The sequence below is a fragment of the Sander lucioperca genome, chromosome 23 (assembly GCF_008315115.2).
Source record: "Sander lucioperca isolate FBNREF2018 chromosome 23, SLUC_FBN_1.2, whole genome shotgun sequence".
Lineage (NCBI taxonomy): Eukaryota > Metazoa > Chordata > Actinopteri > Perciformes > Percidae > Sander > Sander lucioperca.
In genome coordinates this window covers 633,596-654,788 of record NC_050195.1, presented here as the reverse complement: position 1 = coordinate 654,788, position 21,193 = coordinate 633,596, and the positions used below count along the sequence as shown (strand labels likewise).

At 36.3% G+C, this 21,193-nt stretch overlaps 1 protein-coding gene across 1 annotated transcript in view; it reads right to left on the bottom strand.

Annotated features, from left to right (window-relative positions):
• fars2 (phenylalanyl-tRNA synthetase 2, mitochondrial) overlaps window positions 1-21,193 on the bottom strand; it is a 74,035-nt gene that overhangs the window by 18,656 nt on the left and 34,186 nt on the right. The window contains exon 2 of the mRNA XM_035998313.1: window positions 20,825-21,138. Coding sequence (XP_035854206.1) covers window positions 20,825-21,120 — 296 coding nt within the window. The 5' untranslated portion in view covers window positions 21,121-21,138. The remainder of the gene's footprint in view (window positions 1-20,824; window positions 21,139-21,193) is intronic.

Genomic DNA, 21,193 nt, shown 5'->3' with positions numbered 1-21,193 from the left:
TGCAGTCATTTTCTACCAGAAGCTGTTATGTTTCTATGTCGAAACATGTGAATTTAGGCCCCAAACAGCTTCCTGTGGCCTGAAAACATTGTTTCCTTCACTAATTGAGCTTCGCAGTCATTGTCTACCAGAATCTCTTATAAAAACATGTTTCAAGTCAGAATCATCTAAATAGAGCACCAATTGTGACCTAAAAACGTTTTTCCCATCAGTAAAAGAGCTTTGCAGTCATTTTCTACCAGAATCTCTTATAAAAACATGTTTCAAGTCAGAATCATGTAAATTGCTTAACCAAAGCGCATCTCGTGACCTAAATGTTTTTTCCTATCACTAAAACAGCTTGGCAGTCATTTTCTACCAGAATCTCTTATAAAAACATGTTTCAAGTCAGAATCATGTAAATAGAGCACCAATTGTGACCTAAAAACGTTTTTCCCATCAGTAAAACAGCTTTGCAGTCATTTTCTACCAGAAGCTGTTAGGTTTCTATGTCGGACACATGTGAATTTAGCCCCCAAACAGCTTCCTGTGGCCTGAAAACATTGTTTCCTTCACTTATTGAGCTTCGCAGTCATTTTCTACCAGAATCTCTTATAAAAACATGTTTCAAGTCAAAATCATGTAAATTGTTTAACCAAAGAGCATCTCGTGACCTAAATGTTTTTTCCTATCACTAAAACAGCTTTGCAGTCATTTTCTACCAGATCTCTTATAAAAACATGTTAAAAGTCAGAATCATGTAAATTGCATAACCAAAGACCTTGCTGTGACCTAAAAACGTTTTTCCCATCAGTAAAACAGCTTTGCAGTCATTTTCTACCAGAAGCTGTTATGTTTCTATGTCGGAAACATGTGAATTTAGAACCCAAACAGCTTCCTGTGGCCTGAAAACATTGTTTCCTTCACTAATTGAGCTTCGCAGTCATTTTCTACCAGAATCTCTTATAAAAACATGTTTCAAGTCAGAATCATGTAAATTGCTTAACCAAAGAGCATCTTGTGACCTAAAAACGTTTTTCCCATCAGTAAAACAGCGTTGCAGTCATTCTCTACCAGAAGCTGTTATGTTTCTATGTCGGACACATGTGAATTTAGCCCCCAAACAGCTTCCTGTGGCCTGAAAACATTGTTTCCTTCACTTATTGAGCTTCGTAGTCATTTTCTACGAGAATCTCTTATAAAAACATGTATCAAGTCAGAATCATGTAAATAGAGCACCAATTGTGACCTAAAAACGTTTTTCCCATCAGTAAAAGAGCTTTGCAGTCATTTTCTACCAGAATCTCTTATAAAAACATGTTTCAAGTCAGAATCATGTAAATTGCTTAACCAAAGAGCTTCCAGTGACCTAAATGTTTTTTCCTATCACTAAAACAGCTTTGCAGTCATTTTCTACCAGATCTCTTATAAAAACATGTTAAAAGTCAGAATCATGTAAATTCCTTAACCAAAGACCTTGTTGTGACCTAAAAACGTTTTTCCCATCAGTAAAACAGCTTTGCAGTCATTTTCTACCAGAATCTCTTATAAAAACATGTTTCAAGACAGAATCATGTAAATAGAGCACCAATTGTGACCTAAAAACGTTTTTCCCATCAGTAAAACAGCTTTGCAGTCATTTTCTACCAGAAGCTGTTATGTTTCTATGTCAGACACATGTGAATTTAGCCCCCAAACAGCTTCCTGTGGCCTGAAAACATTGTTTCCTTCACTTATTGAGCTTCGCAGTCATCTTCTACCAGAATCTCTTATAAAAACATGTTTCAAGTCAGAATCATGTAAATAGAGCACCAATTGTGACCTAAAAACGTTTTTCCCATCAGTAAAACAGCGTTGCAGTCATTTTCTACCAGAAGCTGTTATGTTTCTATGTCGAAACATGTGAATTTAGGCCCCAAACAGCTTCCTGTGGCCTGAAAACATTGTTTCCTTCACTAATTGAGCTTCGCAGTCATTGTCTACCAGAATCTCTTATAAAAACATGTTTCAAGTCAGAATCATCTAAATAGAGCACCAATTGTGACCTAAAAACGTTTTTCCCATCAGTAAAAGAGCTTTGCAGTCATTTTCTACCAGAATCTCTTATAAAAACATGTTTCAAGTCAGAATCATGTAAATTGCTTAACCAAAGAGCATCTCGTGACCTAAATGTTTTTTCCTATCACTAAAACAGCTTGGCAGTCATTTTCTACCAGAATCTCTTATAAAAACATGTTTCAAATCAGAATCATGTAAATTGCTTAACCAAAGAGCTTCTCGTGACCTAAATGTTTTTTCCTATCACTAAAACAGCTTTGCAGTCATTTTCTACCAGATCTCTTATAAAAACATGTTAAAAGTCAGAATCATGTAAATTCCTTAACCAAAGACCTTGTTGTGACCTAAAAACGTTTTTCCCATCAGTAAAACAGCTTTGCAGTCATTTTCTACCAGAATCTCTTATCAAAACATGTTTCAAGACAGAATCATGTAAATAGAGCACCAACTGTGACCTAAAAACGTTTTTCCGATCAGTAAAACAGCGTTGCAGTCATTTTCTACCAGAATCCCTTATCAAAACATGTTTCAAGACAGAATCATGTAAATAGAGCACCAATTGTGACCTAAAAACGTTTTTCCCATCAGTAAAACAGTTTTGCAGTCATTTTCTACCAGAATCTCTTATAAAAACATGTTTGAAGTCAGAATCATGTAAATTGCTTAACCAAAGAGCTTCTCGTGACCTAAATGTTTTTTCCTATCACTAAAACAGCTTTGCAGTCATTTTCTACCAGATCTCTTATAAAAACATGTTAAAAGTCAGAATCATGTAAATTCCTTAACCAAAGACGTTGTTGTGACCTAAAAACGTTTTTCCCATCAGTAAAACAGTTTTGCAGTCATTTTCTACCAGAAGCTGTTATGTTTCTATGTCGGAAACATGTGAATTTAGCCCCCAAACAGCTTCCTGTGGCCTGAAAACATTGTTTCCTTCACTAATTGAGCTTCGCAGTCATTTTCTACCAGAATCTCTTATAAAAACATCTTAAAAGTCAGAATCATGTAAATTCCTTAACCAAAGACCTTGTTGTGACCTAAAAACGTTTTTCCCATCAGTAAAACAGCTTTGCAGTCATTTTCTACCAGAAGCTGTTATGTTTCTATGTCAGACACATGTGAATTTAGCCCCCAAAGCAGCTTCCTGTGGCCTGAAAACATTGTTTCCTTCACTTATTGAGCTTCGCAGTCATTTTCTACCAGAATCTCTTATAAAAACATGTTTCAAGTCAGAATCATGTAAATTCCTTAACCAAAGACCTTGTTGTGACCTAAAAACGTTTTTCCCATCAGTAAAACAGCTTTGCAGTCATTTTCTACCAGAAGCTGTTATGTTTCTATGTCAGACACATGTGAATTTAGCCCCCAAGCAGCTTCCTGTGGCCTGAAAACATTGTTTCCTTCACTTATTGAGCTTCGCAGTCATTTTCTACCAGAATCTCTTATAAAAACATGTTTCAAGTCAGAACCATGTAAATAGAGCACCAATTGTGACCTAAAAACGTTTTTCCCATCATTAAAACCGCGTTGCAGTCATTTTCTACCAGAAGCTGTTATGTTTCTATGTCGGAAACATGTGAATTTAGCCCCCAAACAGCTTCCTGTGGCCTGAAATCATTGTTTCCTTCACTAATTGAGCTTCGCAGTCATTTTCTACCAGAATCTCTTATAAAAACATGTTTCAAGTCAGAATCATGTAAATTGCTTAACCAAAGAGCATCTCGTGACCTAAATGTTTTTTCCTATCACTAAAACAGCTTGGCAGTCATTTTCTACCAGAATCTCTTATAAAAACATGTTTCAAGTCAGAATCATGTAAATAGAGCACCAATTGTGACCTAAAAACGTTTTTCCCATCAGTAAAACAGCTTTGCAGTCATTTTCTACCAGAATCTCTTATAAAAACATGTTTCAAGTCAGAATCATGTAAATTGCTTAACCAAAGAGCTTCTCGTGACCTAAATGTTTTTTCCTATCACTAAAACAGCTTTGCAGTCATTTTCTACCAGATCTCTTATAAAAACATGTTAAAAGTCAGAATCATGTAAATTGCTTAACCAAAGACCTTGTTGTGACCTAAAAACGTTTTTCCCATCAGTAAAACAGTTTTGCAGTCATTTTCTACCAGAAGCAGTTATGTTTCTATGTCGGAAACATGTGAATTTAGCCCCCAAACAGCTTCCTGTGGCCTGAAAACATTGTTTCCTTCACTAATTGAGCTTCGCAGTCATTTTCTACCAGATTCTCTTATAAAAACATGTTTCAAGTCAGAATCATGTAAATAGAGCACCAATTGTGACCTAAAAACGTTTTTCCCATCAGTAAAAGAGCTTTGCAGTCATTTTCTACCAGAATCTCTTATAAAAACATGTTTCAAGTCAGAATCATGTAAATTGCTTAACCAAAGAGCTTCCAGTGACCTAAATGTTTTTTCCTATCACTAAAACAGCTTTGCAGTCATTTTCTACCAGATCTCTTATAAAAACATGTTAAAAGTCAGAATCATGTAAATTGCATAACCAAAGACCTTGTTGTGACCTAAAAACGTTTTTCCCATCAGTAAAACAGCTTTGCAGTCATTTTCTACCAGAATCTCTTATAAAAACATGTTTCAAGTCAGAATCATATAAATTGCTTAACCAAAGAGCTTCCAGTGACCTAAATGTTTTTTCCTATCACTAAAACAGCTTCGCAGTCATTTTCCACCAGAATCTCTTATAAAAACATGTTTCAAGTCAGAATCATGTAAATGAGCACCAATTGTGACCTAAAAACGTTTTTCCCATCAGTAAAACAGCTTTGCAGTCATTTTCTACCAGAATCTCTTATAAAAACATGTTTGAAGTCAGAATCATGTAAATTGCTTAACCAAAGAGCATCTCGTGACCTAAATGTTTTTTCCTATCACTAAAACAGCTTCGCAGTCATTTTCCACCAGAATCTCTTATAAAAACATGTTTCAAGTCAGAATCATGTAAATGAGCACCAATTGTGACCTAAAAACGTTTTTCCCATCAGTAAAACAGCTTTGCAGTCATTTTCTACCAGAATCTCTTATAAAAACATGTTTGAAGTCAGAATCCTGTAAGTTGCTTAACCAAAGAGCTTCTCGTGACCTAAATGTTTTTTCCTATCACTAAAACAGCTTTGCAGTCATTTTCTACCAGATCTCTTATAAAAACATGTTAACAGTCAGAATCATGTAAATTCCTTAACCAAAGACCTTGTTGTGACCTAAAAACGTTTTTCCCATCAGTAAAAGAGCTTTGCAGTCATTTTCTACCAGAATCTCTTATAAAAACATGTTTCATGTCAGAATCATGTAAATTGCTTAACCAAAGAGCTTCTCGTGACCTAAATGTTTTTTCCTATCACTAAAACAGCTATGCAGTCATTTTCTACCAGATCTCTTATAAAAACATGTTAAAAGTCAGAATCATGTAAATTCCTTAACCAAAGACCTTGTTGTGACCTAAAAACGTTTTTCCCATCAGTAAAACAGCGTTGCAGTCATTCTCTACCAGAAGCTGTTATGTTTCTATGTCGGACACATGTGAATTTAGCCCCCAAACAGCTTCCTGTGGCCTGAAAACATTGTTTCCTTCACTTATTGAGCTTCGTAGTCATTTTCTACGAGAATCTCTTATAAAAACATGTATCAAGTCAGAATCATGTAAATAGAGCACCAATTGTGACCTAAAAACGTTTTTCCCATCAGTAAAAGAGCTTTGCAGTCATTTTCTACCAGAATCTCTTATAAAAACATGTTTCAAGTCAGAATCATGTAAATTGCTTAACCAAAGAGCTTCCAGTGACCTAAATGTTTTTTCCTATCACTAAAACAGCTTTGCAGTCATTTTCTACCAGATCTCTTATAAAAACATGTTAAAAGTCAGAATCATGTAAATTCCTTAACCAAAGACCTTGTTGTGACCTAAAAACGTTTTTCCCATCAGTAAAACAGCTTTGCAGTCATTTTCTACCAGAAGCTGTTATGTTTCTATGTCAGACACATGTGAATTTAGCCCCCAAACAGCTTCCTGTGGCCTGAAAACATTGTTTCCTTCACTTATTGAGCTTCGCAGTCATTTTCTACCAGAATCTCTTATAAAAACATGTTTCAAGTCAGAATCATGTAAATAGAGCACCAATTGTGACCTAAAAACGTTTTTCCCATCAGTAAAACAGCGTTGCAGTCATTTTCTACCAGAAGCTGTTATGTTTCTATGTCGAAACATGTGAATTTAGGCCCCAAACAGCTTCCTGTGGCCTGAAAACATTGTTTCCTTCACTAATTGAGCTTCGCAGTCATTGTCTACCAGAATCTCTTATAAAAACATGTTTCAAGTCAGAATCATCTAAATAGAGCACCAATTGTGACCTAAAAACGTTTTTCCCATCAGTAAAAGAGCTTTGCAGTCATTTTCTACCAGAATCTCTTATAAAAACATGTTTCAAGTCAGAATCATGTAAATTGCTTAACCAAAGAGCATCTCGTGACCTAAATGTTTTTTCCTATCACTAAAACAGCTTGGCAGTCATTTTCTACCAGAATCTCTTATAAAAACATGTTTCAAGTCAGAATCATGTAAATAGAGCACCAATTGTGACCTAAAAACGTTTTTCCCATCAGTAAAACAGCTTTGCAGTCATTTTCTACCAGAAGCTGTTAGGTTTCTATGTCGGACACATGTGAATTTAGCCCCCAAACAGCTTCCTGTGGCCTGAAAACATTGTTTCCTTCACTTATTGAGCTTCGCAGTCATTTTCTACCAGAATCTCTTATAAAAACATGTTTCAAGTCAAAATCATGTAAATTGTTTAACCAAAGAGCATCTCGTGACCTAAATGTTTTTTCCTATCACTAAAACAGCTTTGCAGTCATTTTCTACCAGATCTCTTATAAAAACATGTTAAAAGTCAGAATCATGTAAATTGCATAACCAAAGACCTTGCTGTGACCTAAAAACGTTTTTCCCATCAGTAAAACAGCTTTGCAGTCATTTTCTACCAGAAGCTGTTATGTTTCTATGTCGGAAACATGTGAATTTAGAACCCAAACAGCTTCCTGTGGCCTGAAAACATTGTTTCCTTCACTAATTGAGCTTCGCAGTCATTTTCTACCAGAATCTCTTATAAAAACATGTTTCAAGTCAGAATCATGTAAATTGCTTAACCAAAGAGCATCTTGTGACCTAAAAACGTTTTTCCCATCAGTAAAACAGCGTTGCAGTCATTCTCTACCAGAAGCTGTTATGTTTCTATGTCGGACACATGTGAATTTAGCCCCCAAACAGCTTCCTGTGGCCTGAAAACATTGTTTCCTTCACTTATTGAGCTTCGTAGTCATTTTCTACGAGAATCTCTTATAAAAACATGTATCAAGTCAGAATCATGTAAATAGAGCACCAATTGTGACCTAAAAACGTTTTTCCCATCAGTAAAAGAGCTTTGCAGTCATTTTCTACCAGAATCTCTTATAAAAACATGTTTCAAGTCAGAATCATGTAAATTGCTTAACCAAAGAGCTTCCAGTGACCTAAATGTTTTTTCCTATCACTAAAACAGCTTTGCAGTCATTTTCTACCAGATCTCTTATAAAAACATGTTAAAAGTCAGAATCATGTAAATTCCTTAACCAAAGACCTTGTTGTGACCTAAAAACGTTTTTCCCATCAGTAAAACAGCTTTGCAGTCATTTTCTACCAGAATCTCTTATAAAAACATGTTTCAAGACAGAATCATGTAAATAGAGCACCAATTGTGACCTAAAAACGTTTTTCCCATCAGTAAAACAGCTTTGCAGTCATTTTCTACCAGAAGCTGTTATGTTTCTATGTCAGACACATGTGAATTTAGCCCCCAAACAGCTTCCTGTGGCCTGAAAACATTGTTTCCTTCACTTATTGAGCTTCGCAGTCATCTTCTACCAGAATCTCTTATAAAAACATGTTTCAAGTCAGAATCATGTAAATAGAGCACCAATTGTGACCTAAAAACGTTTTTCCCATCAGTAAAACAGCGTTGCAGTCATTTTCTACCAGAAGCTGTTATGTTTCTATGTCGAAACATGTGAATTTAGGCCCCAAACAGCTTCCTGTGGCCTGAAAACATTGTTTCCTTCACTAATTGAGCTTCGCAGTCATTGTCTACCAGAATCTCTTATAAAAACATGTTTCAAGTCAGAATCATCTAAATAGAGCACCAATTGTGACCTAAAAACGTTTTTCCCATCAGTAAAAGAGCTTTGCAGTCATTTTCTACCAGAATCTCTTATAAAAACATGTTTCAAGTCAGAATCATGTAAATTGCTTAACCAAAGAGCATCTCGTGACCTAAATGTTTTTTCCTATCACTAAAACAGCTTGGCAGTCATTTTCTACCAGAATCTCTTATAAAAACATGTTTCAAATCAGAATCATGTAAATTGCTTAACCAAAGAGCTTCTCGTGACCTAAATGTTTTTTCCTATCACTAAAACAGCTTTGCAGTCATTTTCTACCAGATCTCTTATAAAAACATGTTAAAAGTCAGAATCATGTAAATTCCTTAACCAAAGACCTTGTTGTGACCTAAAAACGTTTTTCCCATCAGTAAAACAGCTTTGCAGTCATTTTCTACCAGAATCTCTTATCAAAACATGTTTCAAGACAGAATCATGTAAATAGAGCACCAACTGTGACCTAAAAACGTTTTTTCCGATCAGTAAAACAGCGTTGCAGTCATTTTCTACCAGAATCCCTTATCAAAACATGTTTCAAGACAGAATCATGTAAATAGAGCACCAATTGTGACCTAAAAACGTTTTTCCCATCAGTAAAACAGTTTTGCAGTCATTTTCTACCAGAATCTCTTATAAAAACATGTTTGAAGTCAGAATCATGTAAATTGCTTAACCAAAGAGCTTCTCGTGACCTAAATGTTTTTTCCTATCACTAAAACAGCTTTGCAGTCATTTTCTACCAGATCTCTTATAAAAACATGTTAAAAGTCAGAATCATGTAAATTCCTTAACCAAAGACGTTGTTGTGACCTAAAAACGTTTTTCCCATCAGTAAAACAGTTTTGCAGTCATTTTCTACCAGAAGCTGTTATGTTTCTATGTCGGAAACATGTGAATTTAGCCCCCAAACAGCTTCCTGTGGCCTGAAAACATTGTTTCCTTCACTAATTGAGCTTCGCAGTCATTTTCTACCAGAATCTCTTATAAAAACATCTTAAAAGTCAGAATCATGTAAATTCCTTAACCAAAGACCTTGTTGTGACCTAAAAACGTTTTTCCCATCAGTAAAACAGCTTTGCAGTCATTTTCTACCAGAAGCTGTTATGTTTCTATGTCAGACACATGTGAATTTAGCCCCCAAAGCAGCTTCCTGTGGCCTGAAAACATTGTTTCCTTCACTTATTGAGCTTCGCAGTCATTTTCTACCAGAATCTCTTATAAAAACATGTTTCAAGTCAGAATCATGTAAATTCCTTAACCAAAGACCTTGTTGTGACCTAAAAACGTTTTTCCCATCAGTAAAACAGCTTTGCAGTCATTTTCTACCAGAAGCTGTTATGTTTCTATGTCAGACACATGTGAATTTAGCCCCCAAGCAGCTTCCTGTGGCCTGAAAACATTGTTTCCTTCACTTATTGAGCTTCGCAGTCATTTTCTACCAGAATCTCTTATAAAAACATGTTTCAAGTCAGAACCATGTAAATAGAGCACCAATTGTGACCTAAAAACGTTTTTCCCATCATTAAAACCGCGTTGCAGTCATTTTCTACCAGAAGCTGTTATGTTTCTATGTCGGAAACATGTGAATTTAGCCCCCAAACAGCTTCCTGTGGCCTGAAATCATTGTTTCCTTCACTAATTGAGCTTCGCAGTCATTTTCTACCAGAATCTCTTATAAAAACATGTTTCAAGTCAGAATCATGTAAATTGCTTAACCAAAGAGCATCTCGTGACCTAAATGTTTTTTCCTATCACTAAAACAGCTTGGCAGTCATTTTCTACCAGAATCTCTTATAAAAACATGTTTCAAGTCAGAATCATGTAAATAGAGCACCAATTGTGACCTAAAAACGTTTTTCCCATCAGTAAAACAGCTTTGCAGTCATTTTCTACCAGAATCTCTTATAAAAACATGTTTCAAGTCAGAATCATGTAAATTGCTTAACCAAAGAGCTTCTCGTGACCTAAATGTTTTTTCCTATCACTAAAACAGCTTTGCAGTCATTTTCTACCAGATCTCTTATAAAAACATGTTAAAAGTCAGAATCATGTAAATTGCTTAACCAAAGACCTTGTTGTGACCTAAAAACGTTTTTCCCATCAGTAAAACAGTTTTGCAGTCATTTTCTACCAGAAGCAGTTATGTTTCTATGTCGGAAACATGTGAATTTAGCCCCCAAACAGCTTCCTGTGGCCTGAAAACATTGTTTCCTTCACTAATTGAGCTTCGCAGTCATTTTCTACCAGATTCTCTTATAAAAACATGTTTCAAGTCAGAATCATGTAAATAGAGCACCAATTGTGACCTAAAAACGTTTTTCCCATCAGTAAAAGAGCTTTGCAGTCATTTTCTACCAGAATCTCTTATAAAAACATGTTTCAAGTCAGAATCATGTAAATTGCTTAACCAAAGAGCTTCCAGTGACCTAAATGTTTTTTCCTATCACTAAAACAGCTTTGCAGTCATTTTCTACCAGATCTCTTATAAAAACATGTTAAAAGTCAGAATCATGTAAATTGCATAACCAAAGACCTTGTTGTGACCTAAAAACGTTTTTCCCATCAGTAAAACAGCTTTGCAGTCATTTTCTACCAGAATCTCTTATAAAAACATGTTTCAAGTCAGAATCATATAAATTGCTTAACCAAAGAGCTTCCAGTGACCTAAATGTTTTTTCCTATCACTAAAACAGCTTCGCAGTCATTTTCCACCAGAATCTCTTATAAAAACATGTTTCAAGTCAGAATCATGTAAATGAGCACCAATTGTGACCTAAAAACGTTTTTCCCATCAGTAAAACAGCTTTGCAGTCATTTTCTACCAGAATCTCTTATAAAAACATGTTTGAAGTCAGAATCATGTAAATTGCTTAACCAAAGAGCATCTCGTGACCTAAATGTTTTTTCCTATCACTAAAACAGCTTCGCAGTCATTTTCCACCAGAATCTCTTATAAAAACATGTTTCAAGTCAGAATCATGTAAATGAGCACCAATTGTGACCTAAAAACGTTTTTCCCATCAGTAAAACAGCTTTGCAGTCATTTTCTACCAGAATCTCTTATAAAAACATGTTTGAAGTCAGAATCCTGTAAGTTGCTTAACCAAAGAGCTTCTCGTGACCTAAATGTTTTTTCCTATCACTAAAACAGCTTTGCAGTCATTTTCTACCAGATCTCTTATAAAAACATGTTAACAGTCAGAATCATGTAAATTCCTTAACCAAAGACCTTGTTGTGACCTAAAAACGTTTTTCCCATCAGTAAAAGAGCTTTGCAGTCATTTTCTACCAGAATCTCTTATAAAAACATGTTTCATGTCAGAATCATGTAAATTGCTTAACCAAAGAGCTTCTCGTGACCTAAATGTTTTTTCCTATCACTAAAACAGCTATGCAGTCATTTTCTACCAGATCTCTTATAAAAACATGTTAAAAGTCAGAATCATGTAAATTCCTTAACCAAAGACCTTGTTGTGACCTAAAAACGTTTTTCCCATCAGTAAAACAGCGTTGCAGTCATTCTCTACCAGAAGCTGTTATGTTTCTATGTCGGACACATGTGAATTTAGCCCCCAAACAGCTTCCTGTGGCCTGAAAACATTGTTTCCTTCACTTATTGAGCTTCGTAGTCATTTTCTACGAGAATCTCTTATAAAAACATGTATCAAGTCAGAATCATGTAAATAGAGCACCAATTGTGACCTAAAAACGTTTTTCCCATCAGTAAAAGAGCTTTGCAGTCATTTTCTACCAGAATCTCTTATAAAAACATGTTTCAAGTCAGAATCATGTAAATTGCTTAACCAAAGAGCTTCCAGTGACCTAAATGTTTTTTCCTATCACTAAAACAGCTTTGCAGTCATTTTCTACCAGATCTCTTATAAAAACATGTTAAAAGTCAGAATCATGTAAATTCCTTAACCAAAGACCTTGTTGTGACCTAAAAACGTTTTTCCCATCAGTAAAACAGCTTTGCAGTCATTTTCTACCAGAAGCTGTTATGTTTCTATGTCAGACACATGTGAATTTAGCCCCCAAACAGCTTCCTGTGGCCTGAAAACATTGTTTCCTTCACTTATTGAGCTTCGCAGTCATTTTCTACCAGAATCTCTTATAAAAACATGTTTCAAGTCAGAATCATGTAAATAGAGCACCAATTGTGACCTAAAAACGTTTTTCCCATCAGTAAAACAGCGTTGCAGTCATTTTCTACCAGAAGCTGTTATGTTTCTATGTCGAAACATGTGAATTTAGGCCCCAAACAGCTTCCTGTGGCCTGAAAACATTGTTTCCTTCACTAATTGAGCTTCGCAGTCATTGTCTACCAGAATCTCTTATAAAAACATGTTTCAAGTCAGAATCATCTAAATAGAGCACCAATTGTGACCTAAAAACGTTTTTCCCATCAGTAAAAGAGCTTTGCAGTCATTTTCTACCAGAATCTCTTATAAAAACATGTTTCAAGTCAGAATCATGTAAATTGCTTAACCAAAGAGCATCTCGTGACCTAAATGTTTTTTCCTATCACTAAAACAGCTTGGCAGTCATTTTCTACCAGAATCTCTTATAAAAACATGTTTCAAGTCAGAATCATGTAAATAGAGCACCAATTGTGACCTAAAAACGTTTTTCCCATCAGTAAAACAGCTTTGCAGTCATTTTCTACCAGAAGCTGTTAGGTTTCTATGTCGGACACATGTGAATTTAGCCCCCAAACAGCTTCCTGTGGCCTGAAAACATTGTTTCCTTCACTTATTGAGCTTCGCAGTCATTTTCTACCAGAATCTCTTATAAAAACATGTTTCAAGTCAAAATCATGTAAATTGTTTAACCAAAGAGCATCTCGTGACCTAAATGTTTTTTCCTATCACTAAAACAGCTTTGCAGTCATTTTCTACCAGATCTCTTATAAAAACATGTTAAAAGTCAGAATCATGTAAATTGCATAACCAAAGACCTTGCTGTGACCTAAAAACGTTTTTCCCATCAGTAAAACAGCTTTGCAGTCATTTTCTACCAGAAGCTGTTATGTTTCTATGTCGGAAACATGTGAATTTAGAACCCAAACAGCTTCCTGTGGCCTGAAAACATTGTTTCCTTCACTAATTGAGCTTCGCAGTCATTTTCTACCAGAATCTCTTATAAAAACATGTTTCAAGTCAGAATCATGTAAATTGCTTAACCAAAGAGCATCTTGTGACCTAAAAACGTTTTTCCCATCAGTAAAACAGCGTTGCAGTCATTCTCTACCAGAAGCTGTTATGTTTCTATGTCGGACACATGTGAATTTAGCCCCCAAACAGCTTCCTGTGGCCTGAAAACATTGTTTCCTTCACTTATTGAGCTTCGTAGTCATTTTCTACGAGAATCTCTTATAAAAACATGTATCAAGTCAGAATCATGTAAATAGAGCACCAATTGTGACCTAAAAACGTTTTTCCCATCAGTAAAACAGCTTTGCAGTCATTTTCTACCAGAATCTCTTATAAAAACATGTTTCAAGTCAGAATCATGTAAATTGCTTAACCAAAGAGCTTCCAGTGACCTAAATGTTTTTTCCTATCACTAAAACAGCTTTGCAGTCATTTTCTACCAGATCTCTTATAAAAACATGTTAAAAGTCAGAATCATGTAAATTCCTTAACCAAAGACCTTGTTGTGACCTAAATGTTTTTTCCTATCACTAAAACAGCTTTGCAGTCATTTTCTACCAGATCTCTTATAAAGACATGTTACAAGACAGAATCATGTAAATAGAGCACCAATTGTGACCTAAAAACGTTTTTCCCATCAGTAAAACAGCTTTGCAGTCATTTTCTACCAGAAGCTGTTATGTTTCTATGTCAGACACATGTGAATTTAGCCCCCAAACAGCTTCCTGTGGCCTGAAAACATTGTTTCCTTCACTTATTGAGCTTCGCAGTCATCTTCTACCAGAATCTCTTATAAAAACATGTTTCAAGTCAGAATCATGTAAATAGAGCACCAATTGTGACCTAAAAACGTTTTTCCCATCAGTAAAACAGCGTTGCAGTCATTTTCTACCAGAAGCTGTTATGTTTCTATGTCGAAACATGTGAATTTAGGCCCCAAACAGCTTCCTGTGGCCTGAAAACATTGTTTCCTTCACTAATTGAGCTTCGCAGTCATTGTCTACCAGAATCTCTTATAAAAACATGTTTCAAGTCAGAATCATCTAAATAGAGCACCAATTGTGACCTAAAAACGTTTTTCCCATCAGTAAAAGAGCTTTGCAGTCATTTTCTACCAGAATCTCTTATAAAAACATGTTTCAAGTCAGAATCATGTAAATTGCTTAACCAAAGAGCATCTCGTGACCTAAATGTTTTTTCCTATCACTAAAACAGCTTGGCAGTCATTTTCTACCAGAATCTCTTATAAAAACATGTTTCAAGTCAGAATCATGTAAATAGAGCACCAATTGTGACCTAAAAACGTTTTTCCCATCAGTAAAACAGCTTTGCAGTAATTTTCTACCAGATCTCTTATAAAAACATGTTAAAAGTCAGAATCATGTGAATTGCTTAACCAAAGACCTTGTTGTGACCTAAAAACGTTTTTTCCCATCAGTAAAACAGCTTTGCAGTCATTTTCTACCAGAAGCTGTTAGGTTTCTATGTCGGACACATGTGAATTTAGCCCCCAAACAGCTTCCTGTGGCCTGAAAACATTGTTTCCTTCACTTATTGAGCTTCGCAGTCATTTTCTACCAGAATCTCTTATAAAAACATGTTTCAAGTCAAAATCATGTAAATTGCTTAACCAAAGAGCATCTCGTGACCTAAATGTTTTTTCCTATCACTAAAACAGCTTTGCAGTCATTTTCTACCAGATCTCTTATAAAAACATGTTAAAAGTCAGAATCATGTAAATTGCATAACCAAAGACCTTGCTGTGACCTAAAAACGTTTTTCCCATCAGTAAAACAGCTTTGCAGTCATTTTCTACCAGAAGCTGTTATGTTTCTATGTCGGAAACATGTGAATTTAGAACCCAAACAGCTTCCTGTGGCCTGAAAACATTGTTTCCTTCACTAATTGAGCTTCGCAGTCATTTTCTACCAGAATCTCTTATAAAAACATGTTTCAAGTCAGAATCATGTAAATTGCTTAACCAAAGAGCATCTTGTGACCTAAAAACGTTTTTCCCATCAGTAAAACAGCTTTGCAGTCATTTTCTACCTGAATCTCTTATAAAAACATGTTTCAAGTCAGAATCATGTAAATTGCCTAACCAAAGAGCTTCCAGTGACCTAAATGTTTTTTCCTATCACTAAAACAGCTTTGCAGTCATTTTCTACCTGAATCTCTTATAAAAACATGTTTCAAGTCAGAATCATGTAAAGTGCATAACCAAAGACCTTGTTGTGACCTAAAAACGTTTTTCCCATCAGTAAAACTGCTTTGCAGTCATTTTCTACCAGAATCTCTTATAAAAACATGTTTGAAGTCAGAATCATGTAAATTGCTTAACCAAAGAGCATCTCGTGACCTAAATGTTTTTTCCTATCACTAAAACAGCTTCGCAGTCATTTTCCACCAGAATCTCTTATAAAAACATGTTTCAAGTCAGAATCATGTAAATGAGCACCAATTGTGACCTAAAAACGTTTTTCCCATCAGTAAAACAGCTTTGCAGTCATTTTCTACCAGAATCTCTTATAAAAACATGTTTGAAGTCAGAATCATATAAGTTGCTTAACCAAAGAGCTTCTCGTGACCTAAATGTTTTTTCCTATCACTAAAACAGCTTTGCAGTCATTTTCTACCAGATCTCTTGTAAAAACATGTTAACAGTCAGAATCATGTAAATTCCTTAACCAAAGACCTTGTTGTGACCTAAAAACGTTTTTCCCATCAGTAAAACAGCTTTGCAGTCATTTTCTACCAGAAGCTGTTATGTTTCTATGTCGGACACATGTGAATTTAGCCCCCAAACAGCTTCCTGTGGCCTGAAAACATTGTTTCCTTCACTTATTGAGCTTCGTAGTCATTTTCTACGAGAATCTCTTATAAAAACATGTATCAAGTCAGAATCATGTAAATAGAGCACCAATTGTGACCTAAAAACGTTTTTCCCATCAGTAAAATAGCTTTGCAGTCATTTTCTACCAGAATCTCTTATAAAAACATGTTTCAAGTCAGAATCATGTAAATTGCTTAACCAAAGAGCTTCCAGTGACCTAAATGTTTTTTCCTATCACTAAAACAGCTTTGCAGTCATTTTCTACCAGATCTCTTATAAAAACATGTTAAAAGTCAGAATCATGTAAATTGCATAACCAAAGACCTTGTTGTGACCTAAAAACGTTTTTCCCATCAGTAAAACAGCTTTGCAGTCATTTTCTACCAGAATCTCTTATAAAAACATGTTTCAAGTCAGAATCATGTAAATAGAGCACCAATTGTGACCTAAAAACGTTTTTCCCATCAGTAAAACAGCTTTGCAGTAATTTTCTACCAGATCTCTTATAAAAACATGTTAAAAGTCAGAATCATGTGAATTGCTTAACCAAAGACCTTGTTGTGACCTAAAAACGTTTTTTCCCATCAGTAAAACAGCTTTGCAGTCATTTTCTACCAGAAGCTGTTAGGTTTCTATGTCGGACACATGTGAATTTAGCCCCCAAACAGCTTCCTGTGGCCTGAAAACATTGTTTCCTTCACTTATTGAGCTTCGCAGTCATTTTCTACCAGAATCTCTTATAAAAACATGTTTCAAGTCAAAATCATGTAAATTGCTTAACCAAAGAGCATCTCGTGACCTAAATGTTTTTTCCTATCACTAAAACAGCTTTGCAGTCATTTTCTACCAGATCTCTTATAAAAACATGTTAAAAGTCAGAATCATGTAAATTGCATAACCAAAGACCTTGCTGTGACCTAAAAACGTTTTTCCCATCAGTAAAACAGCTTTGCAGTCATTTTCTACCAGAAGCTGTTATGTTTCTATGTCGGAAACATGTGAATTTAGAACCCAAACAGCTTCCTGTGGCCTGAAAACATTGTTTCCTTCACTAATTGAGCTTCGCAGTCATTTTCTACCAGAATCTCTTATAAAAACATGTTTCAAGTCAGAATCATGTAAATTGCTTAACCAAAGAGCATCTTGTGACCTAAAAACGTTTTTCCCATCAGTAAAACAGCTTTGCAGTCATTTTCTACCTGAATCTCTTATAAAAACATGTTTCAAGTCAGAATCATGTAAATTGCCTAACCAAAGAGCTTCCAGTGACCTAAATGTTTTTTCCTATCACTAAAACAGCTTTGCAGTCATTTTCTACCTGAATCTCTTATAAAAACATGTTTCAAGTCAGAATCATGTAAAGTGCATAACCAAAGACCTTGTTGTGACCTAAAAACGTTTTTCCCATCAGTAAAACAGCGTTGCAGTCATTTTCTACCAGAAGCTGTTATGTTTCTATGTCGGACACATGTGAATTTAGCCGCCAAACAGCTTCCTGTGGCCTGAAAACATTGTTTCCTTCACTTATTGAGCTTCGTAGTCATTTTCTACCAGAATCTCTTATAAAAACATGTTTCATGTCAGAATCATGTAAATAGAGCACCAATTGTGACATAAAAACGTTTTTCCCATCAGTAAAACAGCTTTGCAGTCATTTTCTACCAGAATCTCTTATAAAAACATGTTTCAAGTCAGAATCATGTAAATTGCTTAACCAAAGAGCTTCTCGTGACCTAAATGTTTTTTCCTATCACTAAAACAGCTTTGCAGTCATTTTCTACCAGATCTCTTATAAAAACATGTTAAAAGTCAGAATCATGTAAATTCCTTAACCAAAGACCTTGTTGTGACCTAAAAACGTTTTTCCCATCAGTAAAACAGAGTTGCAGTAATTCTCTACCAGAAGCTGTTATGTTTCTATGTCGGACACATGTGAATTTAGCCCCCAAACAGCTTCCTGTGGCCTGAAAACATTGTTTCCTTCACTTATTGAGCTTCGTAGTCATTTTCTACGAGAATCTCTTACAAAAACATGTATCAAGTCAGAATCATGTAAATAGAGCACCAATTGTGACCTAAAAACGTTTTTCCCATCAGTAAAAGAGCTTTGCAGTCATTTTCTACCAGAATCTCTTATAAAAACATGTTTCAAGTCAGAATCATGTAAATTGCTTAACCAAAGAGCTTCCGGTGACCTAAATGTTTTTTCCTATCACTAAAACAGCTTTGCAGTCATTTTCTACCAGATCTCTTATAAAAACATGTTAAAAGTCAGAATCATGTAAATTGCATAACCAAAGACCTTGTTGTGACCTAAAAACGTTTTTCCCATCAGTAAAACAGCTTTGCAGTCATTTTCTACCAGAAGCTGTTATGTTTCTATGTCAGACACATGTGAATTTAGCCCCCAACAGCTTCCTGTGGCCTGAAAACATTGTTTCCTTCACTTATTGAGCTTCGCAGTCATTTTCTACCAGAACCTCTTATAAAAACATGTTTCAAGTCAGAATCATGTAAATAGAGCACCAATTGTGACCTAAAAACGTTTTTACCATCAGTAAAACAGCGTTGCAGTCATTTTCTACCAGAAGCTGTTATGTTTCTATGTCGGAAACATGTGAATTTAGGCCCCAAACAGCTTCCTGTGGCTTGAAAACATTGTTTCCTTCACTAATTGAGCTCCGCAGTCATTGTCTACCAGAATCTCTTATAAAAACATGTTTCAAGTCAGAATCATGTAAATAGAGCACCAATTGTGACCTAAAAACGTTTTTCCCATCAGTAAAACAGCTTTGCAGTCATTTTCTACCAGAAGCTGTTATGTTTCTATGTCGGACACATGTGAATTTAGCCGCCAAACAGCTTCCTGTGGCCTGAAAACATTGTTTCCTTCACTTATTGAGCTTCGTAGTCATTTTCTACCAGAATCTCTTATAAAAACATGTTTCATGTCAGAATCATGTAAATAGAGCACCAATTGTGACATAAAAACGTTTTTCCCATCAGTAAAACAGCTTTGCAGTCATTTTCTACCAGAATCTCTTATAAAAACATGTTTCAAGTCAGAATCATGTAAATTGCTTAACCAAAGAGCTTCTCGTGACCTAAATGTTTTTTCCTATCACTAAAACAGCTTTGCAGTCATTTTCTACCAGATCTCTTATAAAAACATGTTAAAAGTCAGAATCATGTAAATTCCTTAACCAAAGACCTTGTTGTGACCTAAAAACGTTTTTCCCATCAGTAAAACAGCGTTGCAGTCATTCTCTACCAGAAGCTGTTATGTTTCTATGTCGGACACATGTGAATTTAGCCCCCAAACAGCTTCCTGTGGCCTGAAAACATTGTTTCCTTCACTTATTGAGCTTCGTAGTCATTTTCTACGAGAATCTCTTGAAAAACATGTTCAAGTCAGAATCATGTAAATAGAGCACCAATTTGACCTAAAAGTTTTTCCCATCAGTAAAAAGCTTTGCAGTCATTTTACCAGAATCTCTTATAAAAACATGTTTCAAGTCAGAATCATGTAAATTGCTTAAACCAAAGAGCTTCCGTGACCTAAATGTTTTTTCCTATCATAAAACAGCTTTGCAGTCATTTTCTACCAGAATCTCTTATAAAAACATGTTCAAGTCAGAATCATGTAAATTGCTTAACCAAAGAGCTTGTGACCTAAAAACGTTTTTCCCATCAGTAAAACAGCTTTGCAGTCATTTTCTACCAGAATCTCTTATAAAAACATGTTTCAAAGGAAGGAAGGAAGGAAGGAAGGAAGAAGGAGGAAGGAAGGAAGGAAGGAAGGAAAGAAGGAAGGAAGGGAGGAAGGAAGTAGGAGGAGGAAGAAGGAAGGAAGGAAAGGAAAGGAAGGGAGGAAGGAAGAAGGAGGAGGAGAAGGAGGAAGGAAGAAGGAGTAGGAAGGAGGAAGGAAGAAGGGGAGGAGGAAGAAGGAGGAAGAGGAAGGAAGGAGGAAGGAAGGAGGTAGGAAAGGAAGGAAGGAAGGAAGGAAGGAAGGAAAGGAGGAAGGAAGGAAGGAAGGAAGGAGGTAGGAAAGAAGGAAGGAATGAAGGAAAGAAGGAAGGAAGGGAGGAAGGAAGTAAGGAGGTAGGAAAGAAGGAAGGAAGGGAGGAAGGAAGGAAGGAAAGGAGGAAGGGAGGAAGGAAGTAAGGAGGTAGGAAAGAAGGAAGGAAGGAAGGAAGGAAGGAGGTAGGAAAGAAGGAAGGAAGGAAGGAGGTAGGAAGGAAGGAAGGAAGGAGGTAGGAAAGAAGGAAGGAAGGAGGTAGGAAAGAAAGAAAGAAAGAAAGAAAGAAAGAAAGAAAGAAAGAAAGAAAGAGAGAAAGAAAGAAAGAAAGAAAGAAAGAAAGAGAGAAAGAAAGAAAGAAAGAAAGAAAAAGAAAGGAAGGAAGGAAGGAAGGAAGGAAGGAAGGAAGGCAAGAACAGGTCGAAAATAGTGCCAAAAAGTGACAAACTTCAAAAACAGCGACGTCACGTACCCCCTGCAGTACCCCAAAGTACCCCTTAGGGTACACGTACCCCCATTTGAGAAACCCTGCTCTAGACGACCTTTCCCTCGTTGCGTACCTGTAGAAGTGCGCTTTGATGCGCTCCTTGATCAGCCACAGCGGGTGATGCGATTGGTTGTGGAGGTTACGGCCGACTTTGTCCAGGACCTTCACCGTGACGTTGGTGAAGTCGTCGCGGGGGTAGGAGTGGCCCAACACCTCCACAGAGTCCTGGCCAATCACGGGCTGGGGGGCGGGGCCTTCTGTGCCCAGGCGTCTGCCATTGGTCGGGAGGGCTGCCAGGCAGCAGCGATGGAGCAGAGGGCGGGGCCAGGACGGGAGGAGCGCCGACACGGGGACGGAGAGGAGTCTCATGATGATCGGTCCATGGAGCTGGACGGCAAAAACAGAGAGGCTTTAGAATCAGACTGAAACTATACCTACTCTC